The sequence below is a fragment of the Chelmon rostratus genome, chromosome 7, assembly GCF_017976325.1.
Source record: "Chelmon rostratus isolate fCheRos1 chromosome 7, fCheRos1.pri, whole genome shotgun sequence".
In the NCBI taxonomy this organism is placed as follows: Eukaryota; Metazoa; Chordata; class Actinopteri; order Chaetodontiformes; family Chaetodontidae; genus Chelmon; species Chelmon rostratus.
In genome coordinates, this window is record NC_055664.1 from 23,451,987 (window position 1) to 23,469,470 (window position 17,484).

The 17,484-nt window shown below is 40.8% G+C and overlaps 1 protein-coding gene across 1 annotated transcript in view; it reads left to right on the forward strand.

Moving 5' to 3' along the window:
• Positions 1–17,484, forward strand: part of gbe1b (glucan (1,4-alpha-), branching enzyme 1b) — a 74,389-nt gene that overhangs the window by 24,291 nt on the left and 32,614 nt on the right. Inside the window, exons 8-12 of the mRNA XM_041940368.1 lie at positions 2,991–3,106; positions 4,215–4,342; positions 4,646–4,744; positions 13,451–13,561; positions 13,652–13,823. Of these exons, the coding sequence (XP_041796302.1) occupies positions 2,991–3,106; positions 4,215–4,342; positions 4,646–4,744; positions 13,451–13,561; positions 13,652–13,823 (626 nt within the window). The remainder of the gene's footprint in view (positions 1–2,990; positions 3,107–4,214; positions 4,343–4,645; positions 4,745–13,450; positions 13,562–13,651; positions 13,824–17,484) is intronic.

The following is a 17,484-nucleotide window of genomic DNA, read 5'->3' on the forward strand; positions in this document are numbered from 1 at the left end:
CTTGTTGGGAGAACAACAGCCCGTGTGATAGATTACCTTATCTTACTCTACAAGCAGCAGTATTAGAGCTTTACTCTATTAGTGCTCTCCAACCAGGTTTCACTGTCATTGCTGAGCTTTAGCATGAGGACAGTGTAATATGCAATTTGGTTTTGTATTAACACTACAGGCCAAGTGATAACTTCATTGAACTGCATAGATAAGCAGTGTATTGCATCGGGTATAGAGATCTTCTTTCCCGCTGTAATTGGACTTGATGATGAATGGCATTGTGGGTCCTAATGTGGCAGTATGGTTTCATCTTGGGCCTCTGGCTCTCACTGGCTATTATCTCCCTCCCGTGAGGATACATTGTGTCTGAGCCTTTGTTGGCTCTGCGCAGTGGAGTGGAGGACCTAATCTATTTATCACAGGGTCTGCGTGACCACCCAGCCAGGCTGCTATATCGGATCATACCAGGCTCCCTTGTGCTCTTCCTCAAGGGAAGGAGGAAGCGCCGATGTAACATGCAGCTTCACACCTGTCAAACAGTGCTGAGGCTGGTCATCCCTGAGGAATGGCGCACACAAGGCAACACATTTAAATGCATTTTGTGTCATGGCTTACTTGGCCAAAAAAAAAAAAAAAATCTTGAATTTTGTGTTTCGCCGTAGAGGATGTAATCCTCAGCATTTAGCCTTGGAACATTCAGGCGATGAATCAATGACACGATTTGAAGAGGAGGTATTACTGAGAACAAGAATTGCCTTGTGTTCGGATGGATTTTTGTTGTTTGAGTTGTGACTGAAGTGTTGCTGAAGCATGAATCTGGGACTCATCACCGCTTCACCAACTTTTTGACATGATGAAGTTGCATCATTCAAGCCAGAAATGTTGAAGTGCAACTGAAAAAACAAATGAAATTCAGTTTCCAACTTTTCTAATTCAGGGTCTGAACATTTTGGACCAAGCTTTTTTCTGCTCGGCATTTTGCTTTGGTACATTTGCGTTTTTTTTAATTGCTGTGTCAGCCGTTTTTGTAGCTTCTTCTTCTGTCAGACGCCCAGAAACATCCTGACCACAGCAAACTAACAAGAAAACAAGAAAAGAACAGGCAGAGGGCAGTGTCTCTTATATACTTAATACTAAAAATTCAGCCGTACACTATCAATTTAAACAGCACGCTGTACGGTTCACAGCATTTGACTTGACAAGAATGGTAAATATTTTCTGTTTTTAATGCATTTAATGAACACAATTGCCTACAAGCCCAAAACTGTTGTAAGTAAGACTTCAGCAAGTTGACAGACTGAGGTTGTGTTGTGCTATGTTGTCTTAATTCTTGTTTCCCCCTACATGGACTTCTAACACAGCAAAAACACCCTCACAGTGGTGAAACATTTGTCAGACAAATCTCATTCAATAGCTTCTTAAACAGAACAATGCAACAATAAAATATGCCACAAAAAGAGTCCCCTTGCTAAATCGCAACTAACGTTTTTTTTTTTTTTTTTATGATCATCTATTCAGTTGTGATTCGTGGACACAAGATAGCATGGGTAATATTAGAAGAAAGTGTTGGTAGATATCTTTTTTTGTTCTTTAACATTATTGCCAATTTCTTGGAGCATTATCAAATGAAGTAACACTGCCACCTAGTGGCTGTAACACATTTGCGGATATCAAGGAAGAAACCCTAATGACGACAAATGATTTGTGCGCAGCAGAGCTCGTAAAAGTTCAAAGAAACGTAGTTTTTCTGCATGTAAATAATAAATTGTTAACAAATTAATCATTAGCTTTGGCTCAATCATGTGGGGTCCACTTTATAATACCAAGTGCTGTAGTAGATATGCAGAGAACTTTGGCTCTCAAGGGTATGTAAAGGAGGAGCCAGGGCAATATTTCCAGCCAATGAATGTGGTTCATCTTTCATAATTATAGTGTTGTGTTCATAAAAACAAAAAGAAAAAAAAGTTAGCAGTGTGTCATAGATGTGCCATAGATAGATCTGTCAAGAAATAGAAAATATATTCATTTCACAGGTGTGGTTACAGATCCACTGAACATATGATGATGACTGAGTGTGAATTTCAGCCCAAGCAGAGGCAGCAGCGTCATGAATGTATCAATCGCCTCACATCTGCTTTGCTGCTGCTTTCAAACATGGCATCCATGTCTCATGTTCCATGTGGTGCTCGTTACACACATTGCATAGAGACGACCCAATCTTGAGTTTTAACTGACGTTTCCATGGCAACATACCACCGAATGGGAAGAGGTGAGGTGCGCAGTATACTTTGCCTCAAGTGGCTGTTCAGATCCAGATGACTCCCTCAATACTGGAACGGGGGACTGGGGCCATTTATTGAATCCTCCTCCACCAACACAGTCCAGCAGGCATTGAGAGAATTTGCACGCCTTGTAGGACGCCACGGGCAACAAAACGTTGCCACAACTTACACTTTCATATTCAGATGCATGGTTTCACCCAGTATTTTCACCCTTGCTTGTAGGACAGAGGAACTCGTCATATGTTGAAGATGGAAGCCAAAGCAAGTAGAATTGTATGATTTATCTCATCCTGAAGAGAGGGAACTCAATTCCCCTGCATGGTGTTTGCTTACCCAAGTGTAGCATGAAATCCTATCAGTTCAAATACACAGGGATGGGGGCCGCCTGCACTAAACACTTGCCCAGTGGTCATGCAAGTGGTCTGATGGAAATCAGAAAAGTTCCCTGTGCACTGTGAGCCACTGATTTCTCATCCTGACAACTGGATACGTGAAAGACAGCATCCCCTCTACGGTGCAGTTAATGAAAACACCATCTCCTGTTACTGACACTCCATCTCCCACATAATGGAGCTTTGGTTATCAATATATGAATGTCCTGTAGCGGTGAAAATTAATCTCTGGTGCCTAAAGTGCATGATGAGACGTGTGAATAATTCACAGCTCCTTGTTTATCTGACCTTGTGTGTGTGTGTGTGTCTGTGTGTGTGTCGCTAGCTGGGAAGTGTTGCGGTTCCTACTGTCAAATCTGCGCTGGTGGATGGAAGAGTACTGCTTTGACGGCTTCAGATTTGATGGTGTTACCTCTATGCTGTACCATCACCATGGCATGGGTAAGGTTGATTTGTGTGCATCTCGTATTTCAGGACTGGGCAGTGTGTGAAAAGCATGTCATCTTTCTCTCCTCTGAAACCCACTCTGCAGAGTGCACCACGGACTCCAGAAGCTTAAAGAATAAGGCCAGTAGGAGTTTTGTTGAGAGGTCTGACTGATCCCAGATATCATGTGGTGGAATTTCCAGATTTTCTCCTATCTACAAAGCTTGTTTCAATTAAAAAAAAAACATAAAACTACAATAGTGTAGCTGCTGCCAATTAAATTGAACCTAAACTGTGTCTAAACTTTCAAAAGGCTCAGGATAAAAAACATTTTCCAGATGGTGTTTTATAAATAGAGGTAATTGAGTGAAAACCAGATTTATTGCATGAATTAAAAATGAGGTACTCGCAGGCAGTACAGTCAGTGTGCTTGAGCCTGATCGGTTGACAAAACCTGTTCCCCTACAGTACTTCAAATGAAGCCAAGTGAAGTGTGTAATCTTACAACCCTCAAAGTTGCCTGATTGGATAAACTTTAGCGATTATTCAGTGAGGAGCCAATTAAACCAAGCAATGATTTCATGCAATTCAACGGATCAACAGTTGTTGGTGCCTTAAGACACGTCCTGCAGCAATGCACCAGCACAGTGGGACAAAAGAAGACTGCTTGTTAGCATTAACGCAGATGTACACTTTTGTAAAATTTGGCTTTGCAAATGTTTTAGGAGGAAATGCACTCAGCTCAGGCCTCATAGATGCCTACAATTAAGTGAGAGACACAGATAGCGCTCACAAATATTTATTAACATTGGGCACTAACTGTGTGGCCAGACATGAAAGCAATGGCCATTAAGTTCAATCTCTTTATATATCCTGCAAGTATTGGTTGGCGCTACTTTACGTCATCTAAAGCGGCAACTCACTGTGAGTCTCGTGAGTAGATAATGAATCACTGACAGATGTTTACATGTATGTCTTTATATTAATACCCTTTAGAAATACAGTATGTCAAAGATGTAAAGTGAAACAGTAGCAGCACTTAAAACAACAGAGGAATGCAGGATTTTAGACGTTTGCGTGGAAAACATGATGAGTGTTGACTGTGTGGGTGTTCACTCCTCAGGCACAGGCTTCTCAGGGGACTACAGTGAGTACTTCGGCCTACAGGTGGATGAAGACTCTTTGGTTTACCTGATGCTTGCCAATCACATTCTTCATACCCTTTATCCTGACTGCATCACTGTTGCAGAGGTAAAAACTCTCTACCACACGCACCTTCAGCATCCACTTCCTTTGCGATGACACTGCCCACAGCTATTATTAATTAAAAGCACTTATTCGTTAGGCATAGCTTACTTATGTATGCATTGGTGTAATTAAGAAGTGATGCAAAAAGAAATGGGATGTCACCCTTTTTGGCCTGTGGTGTAGGATTTTCAGCCCGTAATATGTGAGTTGTGGAGCGGTATTGATGTGGTCTTGGCTGAGAACTGGGAAAGAAACCTGTGCACACAAAAGGAAAATGTGATATGAAATAGTGTGACTTCTCCGCAGGAAGTGTCAGGGATGCCTGCTCTCTGCAGAGGAGTGGAGGAGGGAGGACTCGGTTTTGATTACCGACTGGCTATGGCCATCCCTGACAAGTGGATTCAGGTAAGATGATTCACGTCTTTTTTTAACTAGCCTCTTTTTTGTGCCCTTTTCTCCCCAGCAACTTTTACACACACTGTAGGCCTACGCTCACACACAAACTTCTGCGAGAGCCACAAACACAGTGGAGAAAACTGGAAGCGTTTGCTCTCCAAACAGGGATGAAAGACAAAGGGAGTGACGGGGCATGTTAGGAGGCATTAAACACTCTTGTGCTATATTACAGCTGAGCCTGTTGCTAAGCTTCTGAGCCTTTTAAGAAGCCTTCAAGTGTAAAACTTGTGTGGTATATTGTGACACAAGCATCTTGCACTGTTTTTCCTAGAGGAACCTGCATACTGTTGTGGAACTTGAAATTGGACTGAAACTAAAATTTAGGAGATACAGGCTTACATCCTTAGAGGAGTCCTTGTTTACACGTGTTCAGTACACTCAATGACTAGAAAAACTACAACGGCCTGCACATTGTCCTTCACTGCAAGTCAGTAGGAAAGTCCTGACTTAAAGACGTCTTTGTTAAACCTCTAATGTGCAGTTTCTGCAGAGTGTGTGTCATAAAGGTATCATTTACTGTAACTTCAATGAGTTCTGTAATTAGTGGTGTTTCATATTAGATTTCATTATGTTACAGTAAGAGGTGTTTGTACTCAGTATATAATTTTTTGGTCACTTAGTTTAAAGGCAACAAACTGAACCGAGCTATGAATTCATTTACACATCGATACTAATCAACACTGATTGCTTGCTGATCAAATTTTTTTGTGTTGTTGGTTTTTTTTATTTCCACAATACTAAAGTAGATGAGTTCATTGCTTCACTAATACTAATCTATATTAGACTGTAGAGTTTTCTCATAGGTTTCTTCTGCTGCTCTATAATAGGAAAATTTAATTTTATTGCGCCTGTAACACTTAAAATGTAGCTCAATGTGCTTTACATAGAATTACAATAACATGAAAACTTTATAGACAATAAGTGGTGATTGAATGTAATTTTATGTTAACAGTATTCTGTTTCCATGAAAACAGAAAACTATGTTTCTGCATTCACAGATGTTAACAGGTCATATGATTTTTTCCGGATTTCTCTTTCGCTGTTATGGTGAATGTGGTCTAGAGTATAAAGAGACTCTGCACTTGACTTTTTTTTTTTTTTACACCTAGAACTGCGAGGGGTTTTTATCAGACTGAAGAAGGTCTTTATGCTTTTTCTAAAGCAGTGCTAATTTATTTTTCTTTTTTCCTCCTTAATCCTACCTGCTATATGAATGTTAAGGTCATTATTTATCCCTTCAAATACAGAGTTATGAATAAATGATGGAGGAGACATAATTGTTATTGAAAATAAAAGCAAAAGAAAGACTGGCTTTAATAATATTAACATGAAGGCCATCTAGCCACTAATCCAAGCTGAAATTTCTTTTGTAATATTTTTTCTTAAGTGGAGCATTTGAATAGGCTGGAGTCACCTTTACATTCACTTTGAGTCATTATTCAGTCTGAAATGTCTGTCCTTGGTGTAGCTTTATATGATGTCAAAGCAAAGGTTTTTTTTTTCTCTGCTTGAACTAAATGCTCTGTGGATTTTTCCCAACCAGTTAGTCAATCTGAATAGTCGAACATGAGAAACACTACTACAAATCCTGGTCCCAGCAGGGTTATCGCCGTCCACTCATTCTCAAGTACAGAGGTTAATTTCAGCCATTATGAATTAAAGAAGAAAAAGGTCGATTATTTTCTCTCCAACACTGGGGACAGTAAGATGTGGTGAAATAGAAAATATAATTTTTCAATTGAAATGATGGAATTCCCATGAATAATTTTCATGAAATGGCAACAGAGCGTGACAGTTTATAGTCCTAACATCCAGACAGTCACGAGTTTCTTCAGCAGATCTCTGATGCTTTTTCAAGCTTCAATGAATTTTTAAATTTTACAGTGTAATTTGTGTATGTGGTTTAAAAATGTGTTGTAAAGATGTGTTCATTTGTCTTGCTAAACACAGTGAAAGAAGTGTGAGTATGTGTGCATGTGTCAGTCTTTGTTCATTTCAATGCGTTTTTCTTCAGTGTCAAAATTCCACCAAAAATTGTGAAAACCCTGAATGGAGTTTTGTCATGTTGGTCTACAAAAAGATATCATTGCTCTACTTAGAGATGAAATGCGACTTGGAAATCCCATAGAACGAAACAGATGAGCTTAAACTGAAGACAGACTATGTAGATGGAAAAAAAAGGTTTAAAATGGGGTAGAGAGGACGCTTTGTGCCAACTGCGAACTGCGACTCTAAACTTTTCCCTGTGAGGGCTGAATTTCTTTCTTTTCTCTTGCTTTTTTAAACATTTTTAATTGAGCTGCCATCATGTTTATTTGTCATTTCAACAATTATTTTTTGTCCTTTCAATTTGTTCATTATTCCGATTGTCATGGTAGAGTAAAAAGTGTTGAAGCTGTGGTTTTACTCTGCTGAGGAAAAGCTTGTTTGGACTGAAGTCTTGTGGGTAAATGGCCTGTTGGGCAGACTACTTTTTTGCCGTCAGAGTTTTTGAGGTTTTCCATGTTTCCTGAAGGTTACCGTCAGTCACGCTGCACAGCATAAGGTGCCGCTCTTTGCTCTGCTGTCTTCCAGACAAAATACAACTAATGTGAACACACTCTAACACAAAAACATAGAGAAAAACCCCTGCTCAAGCTAAAGACACTGAACAGCCTCCGCACTGGCAGGTGACTATACAAAAGGAATTGTTCTACATGTGGATGTTGCCTGTTTGTTACGCACTGTTAGCTTTCAGTGTACTGATAATATCACATTAAAATGTTACTTCACACTTCTTATGTGTGACTTGCAGCGATGGTTGCAGAAGTTAGAAGATTATGCCCATAACCATTGCTGAGCTTATTTACTTGTTAATATATTGTAACATTTTTTTCATTGTTTTTCTATATTATCATTTTATGTCTGTAGCTTTAAATAAGATGACTTGAAAATGACCTGGTAGCTCATAATAGCAGCGAGAAGAGGCTCATCGAGAACCTTAAACCTCCTTTAGTTAAAAATACATTTATACTAATTATATATTTAGATGTATTTAATTTACACAAACCTTTAATTTGGACAGACATTGTGGTCTTAACTGAGTCTTTCTCCTCTACTATAAACTTCACATTATTATTTACACTGATGGACGCTGAGGTTATTTTTGACGTAAAAGTTTATAGATCCATGAACAAGAGCTTTAACAGTAGATTTAGCATATAAAATGCATCATTACATGGCGACAGTAATGGGACATCATTTTGTGATAATTCAACCTCAGTCTGGAACAGTTTTTTTTGGTAGGATGATGACAGTAACTTGAAGTTTTGGAGGGGTTACTTTAAAAAAAAAAACTTCAGTATTTTTTCTCGCGACTAAAATTGAATGAGTTCTTTCTATAACTAATCATTACTGGCGAACATAATAACCCCATCCGGTGATGTGTTACCGCCCAGCGCTGCTTCAGGCTGGATGGGAAATTCTGGGCGCCAAATGTTCTCCGTCCTTCCGCAACAACTGTTGAAGCACCCTTCAGCTCAACACTTCAGCCCAAACTGCCACTGTCAAAGCACTTAATGGCCCACAATGGGAAAACATTGTTCATAACTGTGCAGCCATCAGGTATGAAAGTCCATAACTGTATGATTCGAAGCAGAGTAGCACAAAGGGAAGAGTATGCATGCATCCATCCAAAGATAAATAAAAGTTCTTATGTATTTCTTTATCTGAAAGTTTTTTCCTGCTGTTTGGTCTGATGGCACCAACATCGTGCAGAATTGCTCCCAGAAAGCTTTTTTCAACCTTGTTTTGGAGCAATGTTTGCCTCTTCTGGAGAACTTGGATAGATCTTCTGCACCTCTGATCACCACATAGCTCTCAGATAACTTGTTGTCTTGGTCCCCACAGTGTTTTCTCAAAGCCTGTATTAATAAAAACGGCACCCAGTCATCATCAGTATGTGACTGTGGTTTTACTTTAGAGAGTACATTTGTCGGAAAGCAGACAGGCAGCAGGTTATCTCTGGGGATGTGTCAGTCTGTTTGAGGTGGCTGGTGGATGAACGTGGATTGTTTCGTGTCCTGTGTGTGTGTTTTTGTGCACGTTTAGAGCAAGTGGAGGCCTTTTCTTGTTTGATATTTGAGGGAGAATGCTGTTTGCAGAATGCCTAAAGAGGTTATCTGTTGTAAGATTCATGAAAATCTGTGCCTTTTTATCCACTAGCCCACACTGAAAGTTATATTTACTCATATTTTGGTGAAAAAGCAAAGCAGAGTGTGTGACCTCGGCACCCCATGCATCCTCTTGCACTACAGTTTCTTGTGTTTCTCGATGGGGGAAGTCTATGCATCGTTAATCAAGTCTGTCTCTCACAGCGGTGGGTTTTACTCAGTGGTGAGGATGGAGGGAGGATAAGAGAGGGGCAGAGGAAGAGAAGGAGGTGGAGAGAGATAGTCCCAGACTTGACCTTCCTCGGTGATGCTTGCAATAGCTGTGCGGCAGGCAGTGCTGCACCGCTGAGACGCAGCCTGCTTCACGGTGAGCAGAGGTTTCACAGGATTATCCTCGGGATGCCTCTCGAGAGGTTGTTGCTGCTTTTACTTTTCAAACAATATTGCTTGCAATGCAATATTCGTTTAGATATTGTTGCTTCCCCGAGGAGAGTTGACGCCGTGTGAATGGTAAGGCTGGAGGAGAGCAAGTGAGCAGCGGAAATTCATGGATTTCTGTGCAGGGAAGCATTCATATGAACATGCCTTGGTATAGTCAGTGAAGTGCACTCAGGGCTAGCCTTGCCTCTTCTCACAGAGTGTCAATTAGGGAGGGATTTGAATGGACTGAAGTGGAGCCTCCAGTGAGGTGTGTGTTGCAGAGAAGGAGACATGGAGCAGGGAGGGCAGGCATTCAGTGAGAGACAGACAGACAGACAGACAGACAGGAGGAAACAGAAGGAAAGAGATACAAAGAGGCAGAACAACAGGGCTGTGAGCTTATTTATAGATTCACGTGTGTCTCTCTCGGTTCCTCCAGCGGGGCCTCACACTGTGTTTCGTCCTCAGCATGACTGATTGATATGACTCATTTACTGGCTGCAGAAGGCTGTTAGGACCAACAGGCTGTGAAAAATTAAGATATCCTAATGAGAGGACCAGATAAGGCGCACAGCACAAGTTTGGATGATTCGATCTGATTATAACCATAAAATGCTGTCACTCCTAATGGATAATGTTACAAAAGCCCTCTAATTTAACAAGCACCCTTCCCTCCAGCTACAATAGATTGAGATGTAATTGAAACAATTAGAGGCAGAGGAGGTAGAAGGCTCACTGTTTGCAGCTAGGATAAGAGAAGGCAACGCTGACAATTCTCCAGCATCACTCTGCTTCTCTCAGCTCTTCAACTTGACTGACCTCCGAGTCAATTGTGCCGATTTTTTGTTCCTATTCCTCCATTTATTTTAATTGAATGAAAATATCAGTCTGCACAGCTCTCTCCTCATTAGTTTCAGGGGAAAAATCAATTTCTGGTCTACATATTTTGTTCGGCCCATCATGCTGGAAATACTTTCAATTAACATGACTTAATACAATTTAGACAGCTGGCCAGAAATGATGGACTCCAGCTTGTGTCTGTAAACATGTGAGCGGCTTCATCACCAGCCTTTAATGGCCACCCACTCTCTTTGACCCTCTTGGCCGGTGTCACTCTGCTCTCACCCCCTTTTAACTGCAGCATTTCAGCCTCATCCTGCTTTATTTTATTAGCTAATTGCACTCTGAGGCCTCCCTTGTATGGTGTTAACTGAATTAGACCATGCAGGCTTCTTCGACAAGGATTTTTTTTACAGGAAAACTGAGGTGAGCTAAGTAGTGTCTTTCTGCTGAGCGAAGCCTCTGGCAGAGACATATGCGTGGAAAAATATTAATTAATTTCCCAAGCTGTGAAAATGTAGGCATTAGCTTGATCCATGGGATTGACTGTTGCACACCTTCGTTCTCAGCTCATCTCTGGAGGCGGCATTGTATGTGTGAGGAGAGGATATCCCCATAGCAACACAAACTCAAACACGGTTCCTGTAGTTGTGTTTGCAAAGACAGGAGGCATGATGCTCGGGCCAGCCACCAAATGTAAAACAAGAGCTTTACACTGAACACATCTCTGCCTCTGAGCCCTTCCCAGCACCATGTGACGGTTGCAGAGAGGCTCTTGAATCAGTCACAGCATGTCAGTGGCAGTGAGATGACCTCATCCTGCACTGCAAGATTTTTTTTTCTTTTTATTTTATTTCTGGCTCTGCCTAATTAATCTGGGCACTCTGGTTGGCTCCTGACAGCAGGCTTGTAAAGTAAGATTTGTGCACTGCTCATTATCATTGATGAAGTGGAGTGTCAGTGGTGCCAGGAAGCTCGGCTGGCCGGGGCTGATGTGGGTGAGCTGGTGGTAGGAAAGTCGTCAACCCAGTCACTCCTGTCTGCGCTCCGACAGTCCCACTCCCAGATTAATTGCTCCCGGACCACTTTTGCGGTTGAATTGAATTGTAATGATTCATAAGGAAGTGCAAAGTGTCTGATTGTACGTGGATGTGGAGGAGGTGAGGATGATCTCCGGGGTATATCCTGCTCCTCCTCCATACCCTGACTCAGTTGTTTAGCTTTTACATTGGAGCAGGTGGGGAAAATAAGATGGAGGGGGATTTATTTGTTTTCAGTTGGTGTTGCATTCTAGAGATTAGCTGCAGGAGTGAGAATCCTTTCCATCACTCCATATAATTGATCAATATAGTCACCCATCTGCCATCATTAGGAATTTTACTTATTAACTGTTCATAGTGTTGCTATTCATAGTTTTGTATGTTTCCGTATGATCATCTCACTGATGTTTTTCTAACCCTCAATCAATTTTCCAACCTTCATGTTCCAGGGGTTCATCAAGCGGCTTTATTTCTGCCGTGCTTCTCATTACCAGTATACAGCACCACTGGATATAGAGCTTGTAAAGTCATCTCTTTTGTTATTTGTTCAGCGTTTGATTAAAAAAAAAATCTTATGCCGAATGACATTTTTTTTTTTTTTTTTTACCTTTTCTTTAAATGTAATTTCTTTTTTCCTTTGATTGTATGTGCATTTCTGCCTTTGGATATATTGGGGAGGGCTTTGTATGACCCTCCTTCGCTCCCGTCATTCCTTACATATTCTTTTAGTTTATTGTCTTAATGTGCCTGAAAATTTGGTTCAAATCTTGTATTGTCTGTCACATTAAATATTCACGGCTTAATACAATAGGAGACGATCAAAGTTAAAAGAATGAGTCTAACAGAAACATAAACAAATAAACAAAATAATCTGAACATTTCCTTTCAAAGCAGTGTTGCATGGTGCTTACAAAAATGACATTATGTTCATACTATTAAAATCTATTCACATTGAGCAAAAACAGGTGGACATGAGATGAATCCTGCCAGCTGGGGTGAAAAAGACTGCTTGTTGACTGATTTAAAATGGGATTTAAGAAATGATGCTAATATTTGTTGCAATGTATTGTTCCAAGCTTCTCAGCGTCAGGGACCTGATCAGTTTTGGTGTCGAGCTAAAACTGAAGAATAGCCAGCCTGGCTCGGCTTGAGGAGCTGAGGCAGCGCACGGAGCTCCGACGGAGTTAAAAGGTCTGAGAATTTGTAGATCATAAGTGCCCCACTGAGGTTTTCTGGTGGCAATGACTAATATGGCCACACAAGGCAAAGGTGAAGAAGAGTGAATGTGAACATATGGTGATATATAGAGGGGGATCACCTCTATTTAGGTGGACCAGCCAGTTCATCTCAGACGTATTGATCGGCACAATTTACTCTCTTTACTCAGAGGATTATGGCTCTGTAGAGTAATATAAAGGTTTCCTGACATGTCAATCAGCTGTCACAGCCAATTCCACCGAGCAGCCTTCAGCCTGTCACTGAGATGGGCTCGCCAACTCCCCCACCAATCAGACCGGCTGCATGTCCATCACCAAGGGTTTTTGGAGGGCATAAACTCTCTTTTTTTCCCACTTAGCAATGATATTGATGCTGTGGTTTTCTAGCATGGCCCTTGTTTATTAAATCACCCCTGCACCCATGACTGTCTACATGGTTATCTTTACTCTGCCCTGTGCTCTCGTTTGCTTGTGTAACTTTGAGTGATTAGGAGCAGTTTTGGTGACCGTTTAGCAGCACTGTGTGGGCAGACGTGCTCGAGATGCATGTGTCGGTGGCCCCCTGTTTCCCTCTGACCTGCGAAAATGATTCCTTTGGCAGAAAGTGTGCATGTAGGCAGGCCAGTGGCAGGGCATTGATTCTGTGGTTGGATTTATTGTTGAATCCCACCGTTTGGATGAGAGGCTTTGACCTTGCCCATCTGGGGTGAGGAGAGCTGATGCCTTACTACCCATGGGCTGTGGTGAAGTTATTAAAAACTCCATTACCGCCATTCAAAGGTAGACATAACTCACAGTGCGGATATAGAGATGTCAAAACAGAGATTGATCTGAGAAAGAAGTGTAACCCAGAGAAAACTTAAAAAAGGTAGAAAGACTGGCAGAGCTGAAATACTGAGCTTTACACATCAGTCAGAGCCCGAATGGATCTCTCAGTTACACATCTATCATACCCTTTTTCAATAACCCCTCTCTGTCACTGTGTAGATCCTGAAGGAGTTAAAGGATGAGGAGTGGAACATGGGCAATATCGTCCACACGCTGACCAACAGGCGCTATGGAGAGAAATGCATAGCCTATGCAGAAAGTCATGATCAGGTAGGCTATTTTCTGCATGATCCTGCGTCATTGTGTCGATGGAGTCTGCATTATCTCACTGTGGGTAGTAAAACATGACCCACCTTACAGGCTCTGGTTGGGGATAAATCACTGGCTTTCTGGTTGATGGACAAGGAGATGTACACCAACATGAGCTCCCTGTGTCCCATGACACCAATCATCGACCGTGGCTTGCAGCTGCATAAGATGATCCGCCTCATCACTCATGGTCTGGGCGGAGAAGGCTACCTCAACTTCATGGGTGAGTCATCATGGTAACACAGAGACTCTAACCCCACAGTTACCTCGAAATTATCCTCTAACTAGAATAAATAATGCCAAGCAGTCATTAAGAAATATTGTATAACCCTTGTTTTCTGCAATTCAGTATTTCAGGGCTGAAACAATCCATTGACTCAAAATGAACCTACAACAATTATGATAATTAGTGACTTATTTAGATCACGAAGCATGCAAAAACATTCCTTTGATTCTCACAAGTCTTATAAACGATATCATTGCAGGTTAAATATATATGATTTTTGATCCACTGGTCAACACAACACACTCAACATACAAATTTAACACCAACTCTCATTATAAGAAATTGTGATGGACATTTTTTTCTGACTTTTTACAGCATAACTCATCAATTAATCAAAATAATAATTCACAGATCAATCTGTAACAAAAAAGAGTTGTCTGTTGCAGCCCTAATGTACTGTAATGTATTTTTACATGGATGAATTTTTATTTAAACAAAGTCCAATTCAAAATTCAGGCATAAAATTAGCAAAATGCCAGAATTAAAATTAGAATGTACGTACTGGGTAACCATGTCGATGCAGCTCTCATGTCATGTATCATCACATATAACACAACACAACAACCTGCATCACATTACGTGTCCTATAATCATACCATGTCATGTCATACCAAATCATGTGACCAGGTCATAGCAGTGTATATTTGTACCAGGTGACATTAAACAGTCCAGAGGCAATCAAGGTCATGATGGTGAGGCAGCGTCCGTCTGTTTGCCTCATTTTTTATTAAAAGAGGCGAGGGGAATCATTTCAGATCCCTCTCATGTGCTCTACTCTTCCTGAATTTGAACCTCTCCCCTCAGGCGGACACAACAATCCCTGAGTGTTCACCAAACAGATAGAAACATGCATTTTTTCTCCCGTCCATCCAAGTCCTCCGCAGGCAACAGGCAGAAACAGGCTCCACTATAAATTTTTAATTGATGAGCTATCCCTCCTGTGCTCATTTGCGCTACTGTAAGGGGTGCTATCTTTGTGCTATAGCGTCATTTATTTTTATACATATCATTATGTCGTAGTGTTTTTTTTTTTTTCTTCAGCGTAAGTTTCACAAACAGATTTTTAGTAAAGATATCCTAATTCATCTCGACACCAAATAGCTTGAAGTGCTCCTTCTTACTTATTTTCCGTTTGGGGTAAAGTGCTCAGTTATTAGATTTGTTATATTTCTTTCATGGATATATCTCTGGAGTAACTTGCCACCAGTGAGTCAAGGCTGATGATAAGCATCAAAGGAACCTTTTGAAGTAAGGTTGACATTTACGCTCACTTTCCAGAGCTGATGGTGAAATACAGGACAAAAGTTGTCTAATATCAGATGGATTCCCTTTTTTCAAATGGATCCAATTCTAAGTCACTGTTGAGATGCTCCTCGTTTTCAACACACCATCTGAGCTGTGGCATGGCTTTATCAAGGTCAGCTGGTAAAGATAATAAAGTGATAATTAATGATGTTGGAAGTTGACCTTGGTTGAAGGGACCATGCTTCCTTTCATGTGTCGCTCTCTGGCTTAATGTTGATACAGCCTACACTAGTGATCCGCAGCATTTTAGCTCCACCTGGTGACTAGGTGAATCGGTCAAGCACCGAGTCCAAAACAAAGCATTTCTACGATGCCTGTGCTGCCTCCGTGGATTCACTGTCACTCAGTATTCGCTGTGCTCTCCGTTCTGAGTCGAGGAAAAAGAGTGAAACACCTTGTGAATTTCTGCTAAGTGGATTGATGTGTGGGGGGAAAAGAAGCACAATCAAAGCAGCCGTTCTCGATGGAAAATCATAACAGGGCAGCTCTTAATGAACAGGATGTCAGAGAACTGACCCCATGTGGGCAGTTGAAGGACAGTTGAAAGTAATTATATCTGGTTCTCTGGCTAAAGTATAACTAAAAGGCACACTCTGCTGTACTCTTGGTGCTTTGTCTCCCGTGGATTTCTGGTGCCATCTTTACTCACAACCAGTGAGCGCAGCATCAGAAGCACAAAGTGTTGAAATGTCCTTTCGACATTGATTCCATTAAGTCAATCAGTTATCATTTGTTAAAAAAAGCATGTCATCCTAACCTTAACTTAAACATTTTTGCATCTTTTGATCACATACATTATTACAAAGATGACATAAACATTAGTGTGGAAAAAAGACAATCTTTTTTGAGTCTTTTATGTTTTAATTGATGACAGAATTAGGCAGCATCCCATTAACAAGCAGCTGGAGCTAGTCGATGCCTTCTTGCAGATAAAATGCTTCAATCTTCTCTCTCTCTCTATACATATATTCCATATATTTCCCTGTGTACCTATTACATGCTCATTACATTGCTCCCATTGGCCTGCACATTGTAAATCCTTGTGTTTTCATCTTCCACATCAGTCTTTTCTGTGTATTATCCTGTAGAGTAAATCAAAATTAGAGATGCTAAAATGATGGACACTGGGTTTCAATCATAAATGCATGCAATGCAATGCAATCATTTTTAAATTTGATCTTGAGAAGTTGTCTGTAAATCCCTTCCAAGTTCTTCACCTTTCATGAAACAGTCTAAGTAGAATCATGTCTCTCATTGCCTTGTAAAATCTGCCCCTGATAGTGATAGAGCTTCTCTTCCAGCTGGCTGTGAGCGGTTTTTAACCTCCAGATCAAAGATAACTCCTCTTGCTGATGTGGTTTGCCTCAACCTGGACTGGAAGCCTTTTATTGCCAGTTTTAATGCAGGAACTTATGGATACTCTATCACGTATGTGACTGTCCTCCACTCGCTCACTATAAATGTTTTATACATGAGTTAATTTGTCAGGTTTTGTTTATAGGTGTTGTGTCATAGGATTTGGAGAAAGGACAAACTCTCCTGTCGTCTTTGCAGAGCTGAAAACAGGAAAACTACTAAAATAAAGTAAAATCTCCCATCTCAAAATGTTCACTTACAAATACAGCTTATTTTGTTCCATTTACTTAATATGAGTCTGCAAGATTACTCAGACAAATCAGGCAAACTCATAATTTAAACTTTTTTTTAAATGTTTACCCCCTTCTGTCAAGTAATGCTCAGTGGTTTGATGGGCAGAGATATGGAAAGGAGACCAAATATTAAGGAGCCATAGAAAGTAATATTGTTCTCATCTGAGAACTGCAGACTAAAAGAGTGCTGCTATCATCTTTTGATAACAGAAATAATGAATGAAAGTTGAAAGGTTTTCTTGAAGAACACAAAATCAGGGGGAAAAAAGTTCCAAAGTCTACAAAGACACAGCTGAACAACTGAAGTTCATCCCTGAGAACTTTTCAAAGCTCAGGCGAGCGGGCGAGCATTAAGGAGACGCTCAAGAAAAGGAAAGAAACAAAAATCAAGCAGATCTAAGATGACATGGCGTGTCAATGGATCAATGAAGGGAGAGTCATTTAGTCAGTGCTGAGCAAGAGTAAATTGTTTGAGCAAGCAAATCAATTTGAAGTGCCTGGCCTAGAAAAACCCATTTATTTACTCATGACCAATAGCAAACACCACGCGGCAGGAGGACAGGGGGAGCGTCCATATTTGAGATGCTGTAAGATGGATACTGTAAAGGATGTTGGAGTGTCGGTGACATTAAAGCAGCAAGTGG